At 43.7% G+C, this 19,451-nt stretch overlaps 3 protein-coding genes across 3 annotated transcripts in view; all 3 read left to right on the plus strand.

The window, feature by feature from the left end:
• LOC311305800 (uncharacterized protein) overlaps nucleotides 1-19,451 on the plus strand; it is a 1,224,369-nt gene that overhangs the window by 832,424 nt on the left and 372,494 nt on the right. The window lies entirely within an intron of this gene.
• LOC311298895 (uncharacterized protein) lies at nucleotides 1,764-15,920 on the plus strand (the record flags this gene model as incomplete). The annotated part of the gene is made up of 13 exons (XM_084422220.1): nucleotides 1,764-1,777; nucleotides 11,364-11,378; nucleotides 11,461-11,550; nucleotides 11,706-11,844; nucleotides 12,396-12,491; nucleotides 12,578-12,961; nucleotides 13,065-13,166; nucleotides 13,241-13,473; nucleotides 13,567-13,745; nucleotides 13,844-13,934; nucleotides 14,424-14,771; nucleotides 14,881-14,943; nucleotides 15,657-15,920. Exons 3-13 carry the CDS (start codon nucleotides 11,476-11,478, stop codon nucleotides 15,918-15,920), a joined length of 1,974 nt encoding a protein of 657 aa, XP_084278346.1. The 5' UTR covers nucleotides 1,764-1,777; nucleotides 11,364-11,378; nucleotides 11,461-11,475.
• On the plus strand, nucleotides 14,814-18,360 carry LOC311305972 (uncharacterized protein). The gene is made up of 7 exons (XM_084434039.1): nucleotides 14,814-14,998; nucleotides 15,265-15,346; nucleotides 15,445-16,060; nucleotides 16,297-16,401; nucleotides 16,625-16,810; nucleotides 17,040-17,216; nucleotides 17,424-18,360. The coding sequence occupies exons 4-7, from the start codon at nucleotides 16,353-16,355 to the stop codon at nucleotides 17,639-17,641; spliced, it is 630 nt and encodes a 209-aa protein (XP_084290165.1). The 5' UTR covers nucleotides 14,814-14,998; nucleotides 15,265-15,346; nucleotides 15,445-16,060; nucleotides 16,297-16,352; the 3' UTR covers nucleotides 17,642-18,360.

Consider the following 19,451-nt stretch of genomic DNA (forward strand, 5'->3'; position numbering starts at 1 on the left):
TTTTTTTTTGTGTAAAATCTGTTTTGGAATACATTCATACTTCACATTTGTGACTCTGATCTGTTATATATATATATGTATGTGTGTGTGTATATATATATATATATATATATATATATATATATATTTTTTTTTATATATATATATTTTTTTTTTATATTGTTTTATATTATGTTGTGTATTTTTTTTGGTGAGATATGTCCTCTATATTTATCTAAAAATTTCTTCTCTATTGTGACTATTCTACATTACGTAATCAGGTGATTGTCACATGACTAACTAACTGTTGTGTAAAAGGACTGTGAGTGTGTTTGCTACACCCTGGCTGTGTTCGAAACCGCATATTCACTGAGTAGGCACTTAATTTCAATAAGTACTTGCTTAACGAGCGCTAAAAGAGTAGGTACTATATAGCCTGATCGCGTTAAGTATGAATGCGAGCCGTACATCATCCGCCATGTTGAGGTTATCATGTTACCTACAACGTTATCACAAGCACAACAACTTAAAAGATATGATCACCAGCTTTAATTCATCAATCTGTAAATATCCTGATATTGATTAAACTTGCTCATTTTGTGGTTTTGTTGAAGAATCAAGTGCCCATTTATTTTGTGATTGTAGTTTAACCAATACATTTAGGGTTGATTTAAGTTCTTATATTTTAACCCTATAATGTGACCCACAGTTTTATCCTTAAAGATGTTATTTTTTATTACGAAAACCCCAAATCATCATCTCTTGAATATGTTGTTAATTTCTTTATTTTATATGCAAAATGTTTCACCCACAAGCAAAAGTGGCTTAAATCTCATTTATGTTTAACTCGTTTCATCCCTCAGGTTTATAAATAATAAACTTTTTTTTTTATGTATTATGATCAATTGTTCAAATATTTAACCTTGTAATTGTGCTTTTCTCCCTGTGTATATAATCTCATTCTATGATAAGCGCAAACCCATGATATTTATGTTTTCGTATTTATTGTCATTATGATTGTTAATTGTTAAAGAACTGGAATCTTTCCCTGATCTTGTATGTAACTATAAGTTATGAGTGACAGGTGCACTAACACTTCATAACATCAGTAACTCGACAGCCTAGAGCAGTTCTCCTCAGCGTGTGTAATTTGTGTAATGTCTGCACAGAGGAGACGGACGGCTGCTCCAAGATCTCGCCTTTGGAGAAAACTGCTGATTTTATACTCCAAAAATGTAAATATCCCTCCTTAAAAATAAAGATTACCCCAGAAAAAAATTGCATTGCTAGCCCACCCCAACACTTACACACAATTATAATGATAAATGCTGACCAATACTAAATTATATTAGTTTTTTAACTGACAATTATATATTTCAGTAAAAGAAACAAAATGTCATTTGTTTTGTCATGTGACAGATATGCATAAATACACACTAAATAAATGCAGTGAACACGTCTCAATTTTCAGTCTAGCAATGAATTAATGCATATTAATGACAGAATTTTATTTTATTTACTGACAATAAGAAACATGAATAAATGAGTAAAAGTGACCATCACAATAAACAAATGCAAGTCAACAACACACCAAACAAAGCTTTATTCAAACTTATTGTTCTAGCAATCACATATGTCCAGGCGGTGAACCCCACATCTCACTGCCATCTCAACACAGCGGTTCTCATTCTGTGTGTTTATTCTGATGAATCAGATGACCACCGTTCCCACCTTCACCTGTCTCTGCCGTCCATCATGTCCCTCATCACTGCAGTCAGACTCAACAACACACAGTCCTGTGAGTGAAGCATAGTAGAGCGAGTCTTTAACACGCTGAACACACACTGATGCTTTATAGAGTCTGAACTGAACCTGTGAGACTCAACAACACACACTCCTGTGAGAGAAGCATAGTAGAGCGAGTCTTTAACACGCTGAACACACACTGATGCTTTATAGAGTCTGAACTGAACCTGTGAGACTCAACAACACACACTCCTGTGAGAGAAGCATAGTAGAGCGAGTCTTTAACACGCTGAACACACACTGATGCTTTATAGAGTCTGAACTGAACCTGTGAGACTCAACAACACACACTCCTGTGAGAGAAGCATAGTAGAGCGAGTCTTTAACATGCTGAACACACACTGATGTTCCCTTTCGTCCTGGGAACTCCAACGTGTCATCGGGGGAGTTCCCTGACGAATTGGGATCACGCTAGGAAGACCAATTGCCTACGAGTGAATTAAAACGAGCCAATGAAATTGGCATGCAGGATTTGCATTCCGCAGCCCGCCTACCAGCGCGGGTATAAAAAGGCGGAAGCAACGCATGCATAGTGCTTTTTGCTTCGGAGCCGACCGATTGTGTCCTCTCTGAGTGAATGAGCTTTAAGATTGTATTTATCTTAAGCTCTACGAGTCTGCTGTTTCGGGAAGGGATCTCTCTCTGTGTTGGCGTGACGGCGTTTCAGCGACCGCGCGATTTCCTGTCTGCTGGCTGCGTCTACACACTGTTCATTCAAAAGCTGTTTTCACAGCTGGTAAACGGTTGAGTGCGCACAGCGGGCTTGCAGTTTCCCCGCTGTGTTGCCGCGTTGGGTCCCTGTGTGCTTCAGCACAATAGAGAGAGTACTTTCTTCCTGAAAGAGCAACACGAGTGAAGATCGCGTCCTTTTCAGGATGACGTTTCACTCGTGTGTTTCTGGATGCGATCGTTTCCTGTCCTCATATGACGGCCACGTTCATTGTTTCACATGCATAATCAGTGTGTGAGACTACGTTCGTGGGTGGTTCATGTTCTCTCAGGAGTGCATGACCACGTCGGCACGTTGTTCGTCTCCCCTTTTTAAAGGCTCGAGCCGTTCAGCGCGCCGTGTGCCGTCGAGCGCCGGTTGACAGCGGGGGTTGTCACGGCAACCCAGTGCGCGTCATTCGGCGCTCAAGATGCGTGGTCAAGATCAAGACTCGCGTGCCTCTATGAGGTGAGTCCCTTTGCTTGTTTTCCGATCTAGTTTCTCTTCTGGTGCTCCAGTGGAGGGCTACTTTGGCAAATAACATTGGTGATCTGAGGGTTACAGTGAGCATGAACCACTCACTCCTCTAGCGCATCACAAACATGCTGAGACTGTGTTTGTGGGTGGTTTGTGCTCTCTACATGAGAGCATGACCACGTCGGCACGTTGTTCGTCTTGCCTGAGGGCTTGAACGCTCAGCGTGCCGTGTGCCAGCGATGGCCACGTTCACTGTCTTGCATGCCTGGTTGACGGCCATGATCGCTGTTTCACATGCCTAATCAGTGTGTTGAGACTGCGTTCATGGGTGGTTCATGTTCTCTCATGAGTGCATGACCACGTCGGCACGTTGTTCGTCTCCCCTTTCTCGTGAAGGCTTGAGCCGCTCAGCGTGCCGTGTGCCGTCGAGGCTTTGAATGGGATTTTGGTCCTTCTCATGAGGGACCAATCATTTCATTTGGGGCCCCAGGGGAGGACAGATGTCGATCGCTACATCGGAGAGAGGGCTGTTATACTCTGAAAATGATGCTGAGTTCCAACTGTAATGGTGTGTTCTCATGCTGAAGATTCAGACTTGACAGCCACACTTCCTGGGTCTAAAGTGCCTGGATGCGTGTGAAAATTTTTGGCAGTATGGAAGCATTTTGGTGCCAATATGGCAAGCCAAACATGCCTAAATCTGCGGAAGTTTTTCCTCTCTCACTACCCCTGCACATTCAGTGCATGTGGGTAGTTCTGATTCGGGGTGGAGCTGTGCTTAGTGACTGACCGTGTTTAGTCACAGCGCTGGCCCTCGGTCAGACGATGTCCACACTGGTGGTCCAGAAGCACCTCAAAACCGCCCGGTCGGAGTTCGTTTCCCCCCGCAAAGGGTAAGGGAAACGACCCTGAGAGGAGCGACCCGGAGTATGTGATGTCTGCTCTTCGGGAGTGCGTGTCATCACCACTCCTTCCCCCGGGGGAGGGCCGGGTGGAGAATTTCATTTCTGTTCCGCCGCTGGTCATCCAGTCAGCGGTACCCAAATTTGAGCAGTCCACTTTCTCTGAGTCACTCACGGGCCCCCAGTGCTCAGATGACAGTGAGGGCTTCGGCCTTGTCACTCTCGTCTCTCGCTGGGTGAGGAGGTGGGAACCAGGACTCGATGCCCCCGGGCCTCGCTCCTCGTTTCCCCTCACGGTCGAGTCTGGCAGACCAGTAAGACCAGTCTCCTCCGTCCGAGAGGGTCAGAATGGCAGTGCGCGCCGCCCACGATCAGCGCCACTCTCGTTCCCCTCTCTCCAGCTCGCGGATAGCAGTGACACAGCCTCGGCTGCATCGCTCCTGTCTGCAGCTGGGCCCGGAGGCGCAGAGACCAGGTCATGAGGAGTCAGGGCCTCGTTCCTCGTCTCTCCCCCTCCCCTCGCCACCGGGCAGCCCGCAGCAGAATGCCCAAGGGCCTTCTCTGCCGTCTGCCCACAGGTGGAAGCAGGTTGGCGTCAAGTTAAAACGCCCAGACCCCGCTCTCGGTCGCTACAATGCCACCAGAGCCGGGTCCCTGTCTTCCACCTCGCTGCCCCTCCGCGGGTACGCCGGTGGTTCGGGTGGGTTTGTTAGGACGGTATCTGGAAGCCTGGCTAGCGCTTCCGGGTCCGTCCCGATGGCTCATTCGCACCATTCGGTTCGGCTATGCATGCCGGCCTCCCAAGTTCAAGGGCGTCCACTGCACCCGTGTGCAGTCAGTGGGTGCCCCTGTCTTGCGGAAAGAGATCGGTGTCCTGCTGGCGAAGGACGCGATCGAGCCGGTCCCTCCTGCCGAGATGAGGTCCGGGTTTAACAGCCCATACTTCATTGTACCCAAGAAAGGCGGTGGGTTATGGCCAATCCTGGACCTGCAAGTTTTGAATCGGGCCCTGCACATACTCCCGTTCAAAATGCTCACGCAGAAGCGCATTTTCAAATGCATCCGTCCCCAGGATTGGTTTGCAGCGAGCGACCTGAAGGACGCGTACTTTCACGTCTCGATTCTTCCTTGACACAGACCGTTTCTATGGTTTGCGTTCGAGGGTTGTGCGTATCAGTACGAAGTCCAACCCTTCGGGCTGGCCCTGTCGCCTCGTGTCTTTACGTAAGTCGCGGAGGCGGCCATTGTTCCCATGAGAGAACAAGGCGTTCGCATTCTCAACTATCTCGACAACTGGCTCATTCTAGCTCACTCGCGAGATGTGTTGTGCGATCACAGGGACATGGTGCTCCGGCACCTCAGTCGGTTGGGGCTTCAGGTCAACTGGGACAAGAGCAAACTCTGCCCCATGCAGAGGATCTCTTATCTCAGTATGGAACTGGACTCGGTCGCCCAGACTGTGCGCCTCACAGAGGAGCGCGTCCAGTCAGTGCTCACCTGCCTCAAGTCCTTTCGAGGCAGGACAGCGGTTCCACTGAAACAATTTCAGAGGCTCCTGGGGCATATGGCAGCCGCAGCCGCAGTAACGCCGCTCGGCTTGTTACATATGAGATCGCTTCAGCGCTGGCTTCACGATCGAGTCCCGAGGTGGGCGTGGCAGAACGGTATGCTCTGGGTCAAAGTTACCCCGCGCTGCCGCCGAACCTTCTTCCCATGGTCGGACCCTGTGTTTTCTACGGGCTGGAGTGCCCCTAGTCCAGGTTTCCAGGCATGCTGTGGTGTTCACGGATGCCTCTGCCATGGGTTGGGGGGCCACGTACAACGGGCATGCAGTCTTGGGTCTGTGGACGGGGCCCCAGCTGCATTGGCACATCAACTGCCTAGAGTTGCAAGCAGTACGTCTAGCTTTGTGTCGCCTCAAGGGGTTTCTCAGACACAAGCAGTACTGGTCCGAACGGACAGCACTGCGACCGTTGCGTACATCAACCATCAAGGTGGTCTACGCTCCCGTCGTATGTCGCGACTCGCCTCCCACCTCCTCCTATGGAGTCAGAAGCATCTGAGGTCGCTTCATGCCATTCATCTTTCAGGGGAGCTCAACCGTGTGGCAGACGAGCTCTCACGGTTGCCTCCCCTGCCAGGGGAATGGCGACTCCATCCCCAGTCGGTCCAGCTGATTTGGAGTGTCTTCGGAGTCGCACAGGTAGACCTGTTTGCTTCTCCGGACACGACCCATTGCCAGTGGTTTTAGTCCCTGACCGAGGGGACCCTCGACACGGATGTCCTGGCCCACAGCTGGCCCCGGGACCTGCGCAAGTATGCGTTTCCCCCAGTGAGCCTTCTTGCACAGACTCTGTGCAAGGTCAGGGAGGACGAGGAGCAGGTCCTGTTAGTGGCGCCGTATTGGCCCACCAGGACTTGGTTCACGGAACTCATGCTCCTCGCGACAGCCCCTCCTTGGCCGATTCCTCTGAGGAAGGACCTTCTTTCTCAGAGATGAGGCACTCTATGGCACCCGCGTCCAGACCTCTGGAAACTCCATGTCTGGTCCCTGGACGGGACGCGGAGGTTCTAGATGGCCTGCCACAGGCAGTGGTAGATACCATCACTTCCACTAGAGCCCCCTCTACGAGGCGCCTCTATGCGTTGAAGTGGAACCTGTCGTCGATTGGTGTTCCTCCCGTCAGGAGGACCCCCGAACTTGCCCGATCAGAGCCGTGCTTTCTTTCCTGCAAGATGGGTTGGAGCGAAGGCTGTCTCCCTCCACCCTCAAAGTGTATGTCGCTGCAATAGCAGCACATCACGATGCAGTAGAAGGTAAGTCCTTGGGGAAGCACGACCTGATCATCAGATTCCTTAAGGGTGCTAGGAGGTTAAATCCACCTCGTGTGTCGCACTCTGTACCCTCTTGGGACCTAGCTCTGGTTCTTAGAGCTCTTCGAAGTCCTCCCTTTGAGCCTTTGCTGACAGTAGAGCTTAATATCCTGTCCATTAAGACAGCGCTCCTGTTAGCATTGGCCTCTTTCAAGAGGGTCGGGGATCTGCAAGCATTTTCGGTCGACGAATCGTGCCTGGAGTTCGGGCCGGGCCTTTCTCATGTTGTATTGAGACCCCGGCTCGGATATGTGCCCAAGGTTCCTACCACTCCCTTCGTGAACCAGGTAGTGAACCTGCAAGCGTTGCCCTAGGAGGAGGCAGACCCAGCCATAGCTTTTCTCTGTCCCGTCCGCGCACTGCGGGTTTATATTGACAGAACGCAAAGCTTCAGAACCTCAGATCAGCTCTTTGTCTGTTACGGAGGCCAGCAGAAGGGGAAGGCTGTCTCCAAGCAGAGGTTAGCTCACTGGTTAGTGGATGTTATCACCCGAGTGTATGAGTCTCTGGGTGAGCCTTGTCCTCCCAGGTTGCGGGCTCACTCTACTAGAGGTGTTGCCGCTTCCTGGGCTTTGGCTCAAGGCGCCTCGCTGACAGACATCTGTAGAGCTGCGGGCTGGGCGACACCGAACACGTTCGCTAGGTTCTATAGCCTACGTGTGGAACCTGTTTCCTCCCGAGTACTCGCTACGGCCAGTGGTGCGAGGGAATAGGTTGTGTCGGCTTGCTACGCCATTCCGTGCCTCGGCCGGATACGTGCGACTTTTGCTCCGTTGGCGCCCTACGTCGGTGAGCCTCGTGAGTTCCTCCATCACTCCTCCGGTGCCAGGCGTGGCGGACCGCCCGGCGCCAGGTCTGCTACCTCTAGTAGGAGTTGCTAGTAGACTGGGTGTTTTTCAGTGGTCTCTACGGTGACCCATGATGCCACGTGCAGTTCAGCCGTGACTTCCCCTTGACAGACTCGTTCTGTCGTCCCTGTTGAGTACGCTCCTACTTCCCTCGGATTGGGACTACCTCAGGGACTGCCATATGTTTCACTACCCCACTGGGCTAGTACATATGTGTATTCCAGGCCTTCCTCAAGCAGGCTGAGCTTCCGCAGCGTTCCCCCACCCCCCCTGGGGATTAGGGCACGCTTCCCAGTGTTATCCAAAATCCACTGTGCGGGTCTTGCGGAACAGCAGTGTGATTCCCTAGCTAGCTCCCGCAACTTATTCAAGAAACTGCTGCAGGGTAGCTTAGCTGGGCGCTGGAAGGGGCCAGCACCATGGCGTTTTACTAGGGATCCCAATTCGTCAGGGAACTCCCCCGACGACACGTTGGAGTTCCCAGGACGAAAGGGAACGTCTCGGTTACGTATGTAACCCTCGTTCCCTGAGTACAGGGAACGGAGACGTGTCGTCCCGTTGCCATGTTGCTGTACCTTCGCGGAGGATCGGACACTGTTCGGCTCCTCAGCGAAAAGCACTATGCATGCGTTGCTTCCGCCTTTTTATACCCGCGCTGGTAGGCGGGCTGCGGAATGCAAATCCTGCATGCCAATTTCATTGGCTCGTTTTAATTCACTCGCAGGCAATTGGTCTCCCTTACGTGATCCCAATTCGTCAGGGAACTCCCCCGACGACACGTCTCCGTTCCCTGTACTCAGGGAACGAGGGTTACATACGTAACCGAGACGATTTATAGAGTCTTCTGTGTCAGGTACTACAGACTGCATAGGTCATTTTATGAGGATGTCACTGAATGAACGATCGACTTAGATCGGGAGGTGAGGTAAACCAACAGACTGCATAGCCTGAAGACCCAGATAAGCAATTAATCGTTTCTGTTTCTCATAATTTGGCCTTGCCATTTTCAGCTGGTTCAAACAGTTGAATGCACTAGTAGTTAGTCAGTTTAGTAGCCATGAAATTAAAAGTGAAAATTATAACTGTTTTACAGAATGTTGCAGTGCTTATTATAAATGAGTTATCCGTGCACAATATTATATTTTTTTATATATATTAATATGCCCTTGTAATCTTTAATCAAAAACGCTAACTCACCCCCTGCAATGCCCAACTTCCTACAATCCAATGGGACATTTTCACATATACAATATACTTGCTTTCATGCCAACTTTAATCACCACTCAAAATTAAAACGCTGTCGTCACTGAAGCACAAACACTGAAACAGGAGCACATAAACTAATAGGGATTCACTGGTTAGACGGATAGTATTCAGTACTTTAGATACATTTATCAATACATTTCTTAGAACATTTGTAGATTTCTTAACATGTCCTATACACTTACATGCTTGTTTTTGTTTCTCCCTGCACTGTTTCTCAAGTTGCGTGAGCTGCTAAAATCAAGATCAGTAGAAAAAGGTGATCATTGTACCATGTAAAGATGTTTGCAGACTACACTTGTAATAGTTGTAGTGTTTCTGTGAAAACCCTAAAAGGATATGTACAACATCAAGGGCTACACAGAAATGAGGCACATTACCTATATGCATGTTGCATGGCAGGTTGTAAGTTACGCTTCAGAAATTACAACGCATATAAATGTCATGTTTACCGTCATCATCGGCAGTCATCTTCTGGTCTCTGCAGGGACCCTTCAAATGTGAAGTTACAAACTGTCAGAAACAGTTGATTGATCTTTCAGATCTTTTGGGTCACCTTAAATTTCCCATTTCAAAAAGAGAGCAGGTGCATTGCCCCTTCAAAAACTGTGATCGCTCATTTTCACGTCCCACCTATCTAGAAAGCACAAATACTCTACAGCTTTGCATGTCTCTGGTGCATACTGTCTTCCTTCAGTTCCTAGTGAGTCTCAGTTCTCTGTTACTGAAAGCCACTCAGGGGAAGGGGCAGATGACGAGGGGCATGAGGAGGATATGCTGGACCCTGCACAAATGAAAAGTTTATACATGAGAAATCTGTCCATGTTTTTCATGAAGTTGCAGGCAAAGCACCTGATCCCTTCCTCAACAGTGCAGTTAATCGTAGAAGAGATAAATAAGCTTACTGGAGTGTGCCAGCAGTACACAAAGAATCAACTTAAAGTATCTCTTCAAGCAAAATCTAAACTCTCTGAGATAGAAATTGAAGATGGTTTGAAAACCCTATGGACATGGATATTCATGGATCATGCAGCTCTGCTCTTTCCACAAAGTACAAGAGAAAACAGTACTTTGAGGAAAACTTTCCATATGTGCATCCAAAATGCATTTTTTGGGGGATTGATGAAAACAGAAAGGAGAGACATGCCCAATATATTCCCATAAAAGACACATTAACAGCACTCCTGAAAGATCCTGCTGTATGGGAAGAATGTTGTACATCTAGGAATGAGAGTACACCTCTCATTTTAAATTATGTGTGTGATGGATTGGTATTCAAATCCAATCAGTTGTTTTCGGAGCCAGGTTATAATCGTTAACGAAAACGAACGAAAAAACGAAAACTAGGTTGGAAAAAACATTGTCGTTAACTGAAATAAAAATAAAAACGAGGCATTACTAAAAAAACGATAACTAACTAAACCTGTAATGTGTGTTTGGCAACGAACTAAAATAAAAATAAAATTATAGAGTAAATGTCTTTAGTTTTCGTCTTTGTCAAGGTCTTTCATTTTTTAACGCTATTTAAAACACGCAGCGTATTCATACAGCTGCATTTCCTTTCCCTGCTCTCCCTCCGTCTCTGTCACTCATGCGTCTCTCACATGTGCGCGCACACAGCAACCCGGTATCACGCTAAAGCGTGTAATACACACGCTGGTCCACTAGCGGATGCGTGTCAGTGTCACGCTTTGACTCCTCTAAGCGTGACAATGACACGCATGAATGAAGGGTGAGTACCAGCAGGGGGGCGATAATTTCCTCAATGCCAACAACTCCCCACGGACCAAATAGAGAAGCGATATATTGCATTCTCCAAAATTCCCGCGTCGTCCAGGTCGGCCAAAGCCATATTTTTATATTATGGTTCTGTAATTTAAGAAAATCTAACGTTGCTGTAGCCTAACGTTATATTTGTGTGTGTGGACTGTGGAGCTTTTTAATCTATGGTGCTGTTAGTGTTAACGTTACCGTGGTCAATAACGTTAATAGAAATGGATATTAATTGGCTAATTAATTAATCACAGAAAGTTGCAGTGACTGCATATTAGGTTATATTACGTTTATAAAAAAGTTGTTATGGTCGATGGGAAGTAACTTTAGATAAACCCCGCTGCTTGTTGATGATGATATATGCGCGGATTTCGATCCTGAAATATCGATACTGATGTTGTAGGCCTATCTATTCTAAAGGATCTATCCACACATAGAAAATGTCGATCCTAAGGTGTTTTTTTGATAAACCAGTAATTTTATTTATTTAGCACGAATTTATTTTATTCAGAAAGTACGTTATGCATTAAATTGATTAAACGTGACAGTAAAGGCTTTTACATTGTTACACAAATATATATATTTCATGTAAATGCTGTCCAAATAATTATGATGCTGAAAACTCAGCTTTGATCACAGGAATAAATTACATTTTAACATATTGTTTTAAATTGCAATCCTCTCTCTCTCTCTCTCTCTCTCTCTCTCTCTCTCAATTTCTTTCTTGTAAAGCTTCACTGTCTTCAAGTAAGTATTGTTACTCTATTCTTTATCCTATACTCTGTCCTCAATTCTTTTTGTCTGACCGTGTTTTTATCTTCCTTTCCAGTATAGTATCTTTGAAATGGCTGCTCAGCAAGACAGAGGGAGAGCAGATGATGCTATTTTCATTGCAGACATGCTTCTTGCTCAAACCAAAGTGAGTTTTTTTTGTTTTTTTTGAGATAGTGATCTTCCAGTATTAATGTAATTAATACTAAATAGTGGGAATTAGAGTGCGAAATTTGAATGAACTGCTCAAGAGTTGGCTGTATTTCAGTGTTATTATACGATGCTCACTTTCTGTCATGCAAGGCAAAGGAAGCGAAGGACAAAGCAACATCTGCTAAAGGCAGTAAATGTAATGTCCGATGGGTGGAGAGAGATGCTGAAGGACGTCCACTGCTAAAAAGAAGCAGAAGTGGAGAGACACGAAAACGTGCTTCAGCTACAGGTAGTCCATGTCTTCCAGGATTATTTATGATTACCCAGCCAATCTTTCTTAACTAAGTATAACTGTGCCCATTGTATACAGAATTCAGCTTGCTATTTGTTAGGTAACATAAATATGGTTTTGTGTCACTTTTGAAACATAGACCACCAAACTGTGGGGCTTCCAGTGCACAGCTTTATCCTTTATTTATTTTTCATGGTAAAACTTAAAAGGATTTCTGTTTCTGGTTTTTAATAATTTTCCTTTGAAGACTGTATGTTAAACTGTACAAACAGAAACACAACATGGTGGTTGATGTTTTACCTATGTTATTGACTTCACTGTAATGCTAAGCAATTCCAAAGAAATGAGTGGAAGTGGAAGTGAAGCAATCGGTGTCAGGTTCATATTGCTTACAGTTCAAGATTATGTCCAGATAATGAGGAAAAAAACTTTTAGAGATTAATGGAATTGTCAGACATGTCAATTAGCCTATTATAGCCATAACACTGTATTATATGTTTGTAAGACATGAAAATTGTTATCTCATTCCTTTCTATCTATCTTTTCAGTTGTTTCCGTTGTTGGCAGTGAGAGCACTACTCATTTTGAGTCATCTGAGGAGGTTCCCACAGTTACCCAATCAAACTGCTCTCAACACTCATTTGGTAAGATGACACCTGACCTTACTGTAATTAAGCAAGTTAGCTATAAGCGTGAAAGGAATGATTATTTTCTTATTTCTGTCTTTAAGACAGTGAGATGCAGAAACTGCAGGACATTCTGACCTCAGCAGATGTTCAAGGCACCAGCAAGTATCCTTCTACATCCACATCATGGTGCTTGTGCCAATCTGTAGCCCAAGATGAGTGGCGGAAAGCAAGGACCCATCACATCAACTGCTTGCTGTCCTGCAAAGTGGCTCCAGAAAATAACTGCAGCCACTGCACATCTCCTGCCGTCATTCGCTGCAGAGACTGCATGCCCCAAGAGTGGCTGTGTATGGATTGTGACGTACACATACACAAAAAACTCACCCTCCATAACAGGGAGTCCTGCATTGAGGGAATTTACAAGCCCATTGAGCTAACAGTGTGCTGTGTACAAAAAGATGGCAAATATTCACTGGGCAATCAAGGTATTGTTCTGAACCTTTTTGGCAAAGTGATTAAAGTTTTATTATCTTAATTGGACATATTTTTTTTATGCTTTCTCACTAATTATTTAACTTCTCTTTTCAGTATGTTTATTGCCTACAGTGAGACCTGTCCAGTTATGTACTTGCGACCCTTCAAACGTCACCGAATCCGCTGGCAGAGCAATAATTTTGGTTTGCATAAATGGTATGAATTATGGTTTATATTTGTATTTATTCTTGTCCCTTTGTGTGTTACAATGGTCTACTTTTTGATTTTAGGTCGGTATGATTTGCACTTGCCAAACTTGCTGTGCAGATTATGTCTGGCACATTGGACACCTGACATGAGCGACCTAATCAGCAGTGGGTATTGGCCAGCATCTGTGAATGCTGACACGCTGTTCTCCATAGATGTCTTCAGCTCATTTGAAGAAATGAAAACTGTTGCACCAGGTTTATCTAGACAAGGTTTTTTGCGGATGTTGGAGAGGAGGACCTGTCTCTTTGGAAGGGTGAGATCAGTGTAGATCAAAGTTGCCTCAAGTAGATATGAGAGAATATTAGTGTAGCTATTTCATTTTACTCTTTACTAATCGAATGTACAGGCTGGGAAAATACATGGAGACGTATTCCAAAGAAGCTTCATGGAATACACATTCTGCCAGTGCCAGTGTGAGAAAATGGCCAGTGTAGAGCACTTCACCTGCCCGGCATGTACACCCAACATGCTTGCTCTTTGTGCAGATGGCAACAGAAAAGTGTACCGATTTCGGCAGTCAAAAGGGTTAGTTGTTTTACACTTGTAGTTGTTTTACTTAATGTAAAATTAACAGAACATATAATGTCTGACACTGAACATATATTTTTTCTTATTCTATCAAGGTCAGAGGAACCCTATTTTGATGGCACCTTCATTGCCAAGGACACTGATGTACACCATTTTGTCGATGAGATCAGGAGTAAAATCAAAAGTGTTAGTAAAATAAGTTGATTTTTTGCACCTTTGATTTATATCCAAAATTTTATTAAAAAGATAATTTATCCCTAGTTGGTGTAAGCTTATATCATACACTTAGTTTGTTACTAGCACTTTGAGCATGGTGCACTCTTCCAAACAATCTTGTGTTGAGGTTTAAATTAGATAATGGTAAGTGTGGTGGCATCCAAAGTGGCTAGTTTAGTCATTCATTATGTAATAGCAGATCTCTGCAAGAGATAGTGACTATGCATGCAGTTTGTCACCCTGCCTTGCAACTAGTTTGTGTAGCTAGAGTAGAGAAAGTAGAAGATGCATTTTCTGAAGCTCCTCTTTAGTAGTAGTTCGAAAGTAAACCTTTATTGTCACCGATCATTACAAAGATGCCAGTTGGTGTGATGTAACCTGACTCATCCTGATGGATGAAGTAACTAGTTAGAAAAAATAGCAACTTTCAGTTTTAACCAGAATTATTGCGTCATGCAGACTGCCGGCAAAGGGATCTGTGGAGCCAGTCAGTGGTCTGCTGCACGCAAAACGGCCAGAAGAGCAAGCAAACTGGATGAAGAGGGCCTTGAGGTGGTTGTTTGCAGACATGGAGTGCTACTCAAGGCTCTTAACATGTACAGGGGGGAAATATTTGCTTATCCGCTGTACCTGCAGAAGGAGCTCCAAGCAGCCACAAACGGACAGTTCTATTGCACAGATATTGCTTGCAAGTATTGGCCTTACCTTGAGAAGTTGGCCGTCTCCATGTTGGAACTCAGACCTTTACTGCAGGTGAGATCATTCCTTTCTGTCATGCATGCCAAGGCTCATTCAACCAAGTGCGAGGTACTGCATATTCTTTATCATTCCATGTTAATTATTATTTATTTTTTTTGTATTACTTATATAATACACTGTATATGACTATAATTTAAGTGCCATGCTGATTTGTAAGATAATCTGGAGTGGCAAAAATCAGGAAGGTGCTGGCACAACTGCAGGGGAGGAGGTGGAAATGGTAAACAGCTACTTGTCTCGTTGTGCCCTCACAACTAAGTACATGACAAAATCTGGTAATTATTGCTCATTTATATTATTTTAGGAAACCTGTCTTTTATGTATTTTTATTCTAACTGTCTAATACTTTGTACTGAGATTACAAATATTGTATAATATAGCAAATATACAGCTGTAAATATTTGAATATACAGTAGGCTACATTAATAAAACTGCATTACATCTCTCTTAAATTAAAAATCAATTGTCAATGCGTGAATGAACTGCAATACCATGAGCATTAATGGGACTTTCCTCCATCACATCATTTTGTTGTTTAAAGCCAGGAATGATATGCTGCTATTGGGTGGAACCGACGGAAGTGGGAAGGCCTTCATCTTGCACTATCCAGCAGATACATCAAGGTATTATGTTATGTCTGAGTTATGTATACAAAGCTTTTCTCAATTTTCCTCACTTTTTAAGATTGCAAAGTCAAAAATCTTTCTTTTTTTTACACCAGACTTTGAAAAAGGCTGAGGCTGAGTCTCAGAAACTGGAGGATTTGAGCAGTGAACTGGGGTGTCCTGAGAAATAAAGCTAGCGCAAGTTCTGCCAGGGAGACTCAATCATTTACGTCACTAATTGCCTCTTCAACTACCCATTCATTTTCTTGCTGTAGCATAAAAGGGCAGCACTTACTCATATCTGAGTCCGCAGATGCTGTTGCTCCAGCCACCACCTTCCTCCCCACCACCACTAAGACGGATCTTCTCCTCCATCCCCCCCATCACGACCACCCAGGTGTCCACCATCACCATCCCCAACATCACTAAATGGGCTCTCCTCTCCAACCTGAAGTCTTCAAGACGCCCTCCCTTCCATCCACCCCACCACCACCAGATGGCCCCCTTCATCGCCTCGGGGGGTGAGCGGCGCCCCTGCCTTCATCTTCAGTCAGCAGTCGCTGATTCAATACCCCTGGAATTCGAGTCATGAACGGGGCCTCCGCCAAAGAATTTGATTGCTTGCTGAGCTCATTAATAAATGTCTATGCTACAGCATTAATTCTCCCGAGTCTTTCTGGCAGAACATCGTGCATCAGTGGGTACATGATGTCAGACAATTGGCTACTGACGGTACAGTATTTGATGGACATTCTTCTAAGTAGTTTACTAATACTGCAATTGTATAAGTGAGAATCTTTGCCATGCATAAGGATTAAGTAAGGGGGCGTTGTCCTGTTTTTGTTTGATATAAACTTGTGGGCTTGTAAAACTCTTTTGACACTGTTAACAGTGATTTGGGGCTCTAAATAAACTTGAACTTCCAAGACATCATAATAATTTACTTGTATTATTGTTGTTGCTTTAAGATTCTGTGGGTACCAGATGTGATGACCAACATAACCTTCAGAAATCAATTGAACAAATGTTTCTTGGTGTTCATCAAAAAAAAGCCAGCCTTTATAATCACACTGGTATGTTGAAAACTCATCTAATATTTGTGTCTTTTTTATTACTTGCAGATGTCTAATTGCAGTGGATTGTTTTGGTATTATAGTGTTTTTAGGTCCTTAATTTTAAAATGTGTTCCTTTTTTAATTTTACAGATATTAGGCCTATTATGCCTTTTAATAACTTTCTGATATCTGTATACACATGCTTGTGCATCATGTTTTCTGTGTTTTTTTTATTTTATAGACAGCAACAAAATTCGACACTTGCGTCGAAGAAAATTGTGGGAAGAGAAGAGAAAACTCCTGCAAACAATCAAGCTCTACAATGAGCAGGTGCCAGATGAGGAGCGCATCGTTGAGGAGAAGGTGGAGAGCGGTTTCTCCGTGGGAGGAGACAGTCTAATATGGCCGTGGGAAGTGCACAGCAGTGGTAAGTAGCAATTTCTCTCTAAGGTGTGTGTGTGTGTGTGTCCTTAAACTAATGATATGTTGTATATGCTACTGTAAACATATGCCACATTTTATCTGATTACATTTCTATTACATTTTTGCACTCTGCACCAGTATATGGGATGTTCATACACTACTTGTGTTTTGCCTGCTGTTTAGACTGTACAGGTCAAATTTTAATCGAAGGGATGTTATTTGTGTGACTTCAGAATCCAGCAACATCCTCACCAAGAAGAAGATTTTTGATGTGTACATGTCAAAAGTGCGGCTTCAAGAGGAAAAGATCATTGTGATGAGGGAGATGAGACAGCACTGCACCTATCTCAGAGAGCTGTCTGGAAACATTAGGACAGTGATATCAGAAATGTCTTCTGGCAGAAACAGTGGTAAGATGCTAACTTTTATTACATTCTTGCTGTAATGCTTTTGGGCATCCTATAAAACCCCACTCATTTTGAGATCCTTAAGTGTTACATTATGGATTCCTTGTGGCTGGATCTAAATGGTCTGTAGTTCTTTAGTAAAGTCAGTTAATGATTAGCTCAACAACAATGGAAGTATTGTCATGCCTCGCTTTTAATTTTTCCTTCTAGGCAGTTTAAGTGAAGAGGGTCATCACGGGCTCCTGTGTCTTCTTCAGAAAAGGCTTGCAGATGTAGAGGAGAAGTTCCAAGTCGTTTGCTCAAGTTACAGCCTGGCTTTAGGACCAAATGCTGCTTCTCTGCTGGAGGATGGGCCCGAGGAGAGACCAGAGGACCATGAAGAAGTTGATTTTGAGAGTTCAGATGACAGTGATTTTGAGGCAGTGTAAATGAGTGCTTAACTGGTCGGATGCATTTAGACTGCGTGCGTGTCAATTATGACTGGACTGCAGGTGTGTTTCAAGGAAAACAAAAAAACTTTTTGAAGTGTAATGGATGTCTTATACAGTGCTTTTATTTTGGACTATTGTTACCTCAGTTCACAAACAGCAGGTCGGTTTTTAAGTTTCACCTCCGATGTTTCATGGACTATTTCTACAGTCAAGTGTGGTGCTAGAGTTTGCGAATGACAACAGCCTCTTGCAGTTGTGACTTTCCCAAGCTTTGCCCATCTCATCTTGTCAACATAATGACCTTTACTATACAAAAATGTTACACTTACATTAATGTAATAGTTTGATTGTTTTATTCACAGTAATTGTGGATACTTTTTGAATGAACTATTTACTGTACATGTCACTACATTAAATACTTTACAGAAATGACTGATCAATACCCATAGTTGAGTCTTAAGTGTAGTATTTCCTGTTGTTATTGCTGCTGTTATCTTGCCAAGAAAAGGAACTAATTTACCATGGCATTACTTGAGGTAACTATAAAAATATGTTGTACATGCATGCAAACTAGTTCATGCTGAGCTGTTGTTTTGATTTGTCTTCTTGAAAATAAGATGTTAAATTACTGATTTTCATTTTCATCTTAACATTGTATGCCAGTTGTTCACAGGGTATATTACACAGGGTGTGTAATCACACAAAATAAAAATTTCACATGCTAATTGTCAAGTAGGTATATAGTTATGTGTTGTATTAATTAGTAAATACTAAATTATAGCCATAAATAAGATAGTTTTTCATTATCCTGCTGAATAACTTTGCTCTGGATACAAGAATTAACACTAGACAACTGGTGTTGTGAATATCAGCTTACTATTATAGGCTATTTTCTTAAATATATGTATGTATAAAATGGTAGACATGAATTAATGTATGAATGTCCTTGTGGTCTTTGTATCACATATCACTTTGTTCTTTAGGCCTACATAAAAAATTTAAAAAGTGCTAATGTAAATAATGTTATTTTTATCATTATTTTCTGTATAAAAACATAAGTTGAAAATATTTAGCATAAAGAAACCGAATAGAATAGGTTCATTGGAGACTCTAAAATTGCCCTAGGTGTGAATGGGAGTGTGAGTGGTTGTGTGATGGACTGGCGACCAGTCCAGAGTGTACCCTGCCTCTCCAAAATGTCAGCGAAAACGCCCCTAGCATCTAGTGCCTGGATTTCAACATGAAAACACAAATTTTAATAAAGGATGACATATTTTTTAATTATTTGTTGGCAATATCAGTTATTTATATTTCTTTGCCTAACACATTTTTATTTATTTTTTACTTCCGTTTCTGTGGTCAGGCTACGCGCCTGCGCCATTACGGTTACCTTAGCAACTAGTATGAATCTCCCAAACAAGCAATTTTGTATAATATATATAAATAACCATAAGACGATGTTTTTGGGCTAAATTAATACAACACGTATTGTGCTTTTGCAGTAGCATGTCTGTTAGGAAGTTACTTCATACTATAGTTCTTTTTGAAACCCTACTTACTCACAACCCTAGTTTGCCAACCAGAAGAACTACATATTTAACGGGCTGTCTATCACGTTGTAATCTGCTGCAGCAGGGAATTGTAGTTTTGTTTTTGTAAATTACTAAAACATGTAAATGGATGTCTGGACTATAAAACTGAGAGTGCACTCATGGGTATGGGTGGATGTGAAACACAGTAGTTTGGTCAAAATTTTAAATTATAAATAATAACTAGGTGAGATTCAGTTTTTACAATTTTTGGTGAT

This window comes from Rutilus rutilus, assembly GCF_951802725.1.
Source record: "Rutilus rutilus genome assembly, chromosome: 1".
In the NCBI taxonomy this organism is placed as follows: Eukaryota; Metazoa; Chordata; class Actinopteri; order Cypriniformes; family Leuciscidae; genus Rutilus; species Rutilus rutilus.

Coding starts and splice junctions, on each gene's coding strand:
- LOC311305972 (XM_084434039.1), top strand. CDS start 16,353: ATGTTTCTTGGTGTTCATCAAAAAAAAGCCAGCCTTTATAATCACACT. Junction 16,811..17,039: donor GTGGGAAGTGCACAGCAGTG/GTAAGTAGCAAT, acceptor GTGTGACTTCAG/AATCCAGCAACATCCTCACC. Junction 17,217..17,423: donor GTCTTCTGGCAGAAACAGTG/GTAAGATGCTAA, acceptor TTTTCCTTCTAG/GCAGTTTAAGTGAAGAGGGT.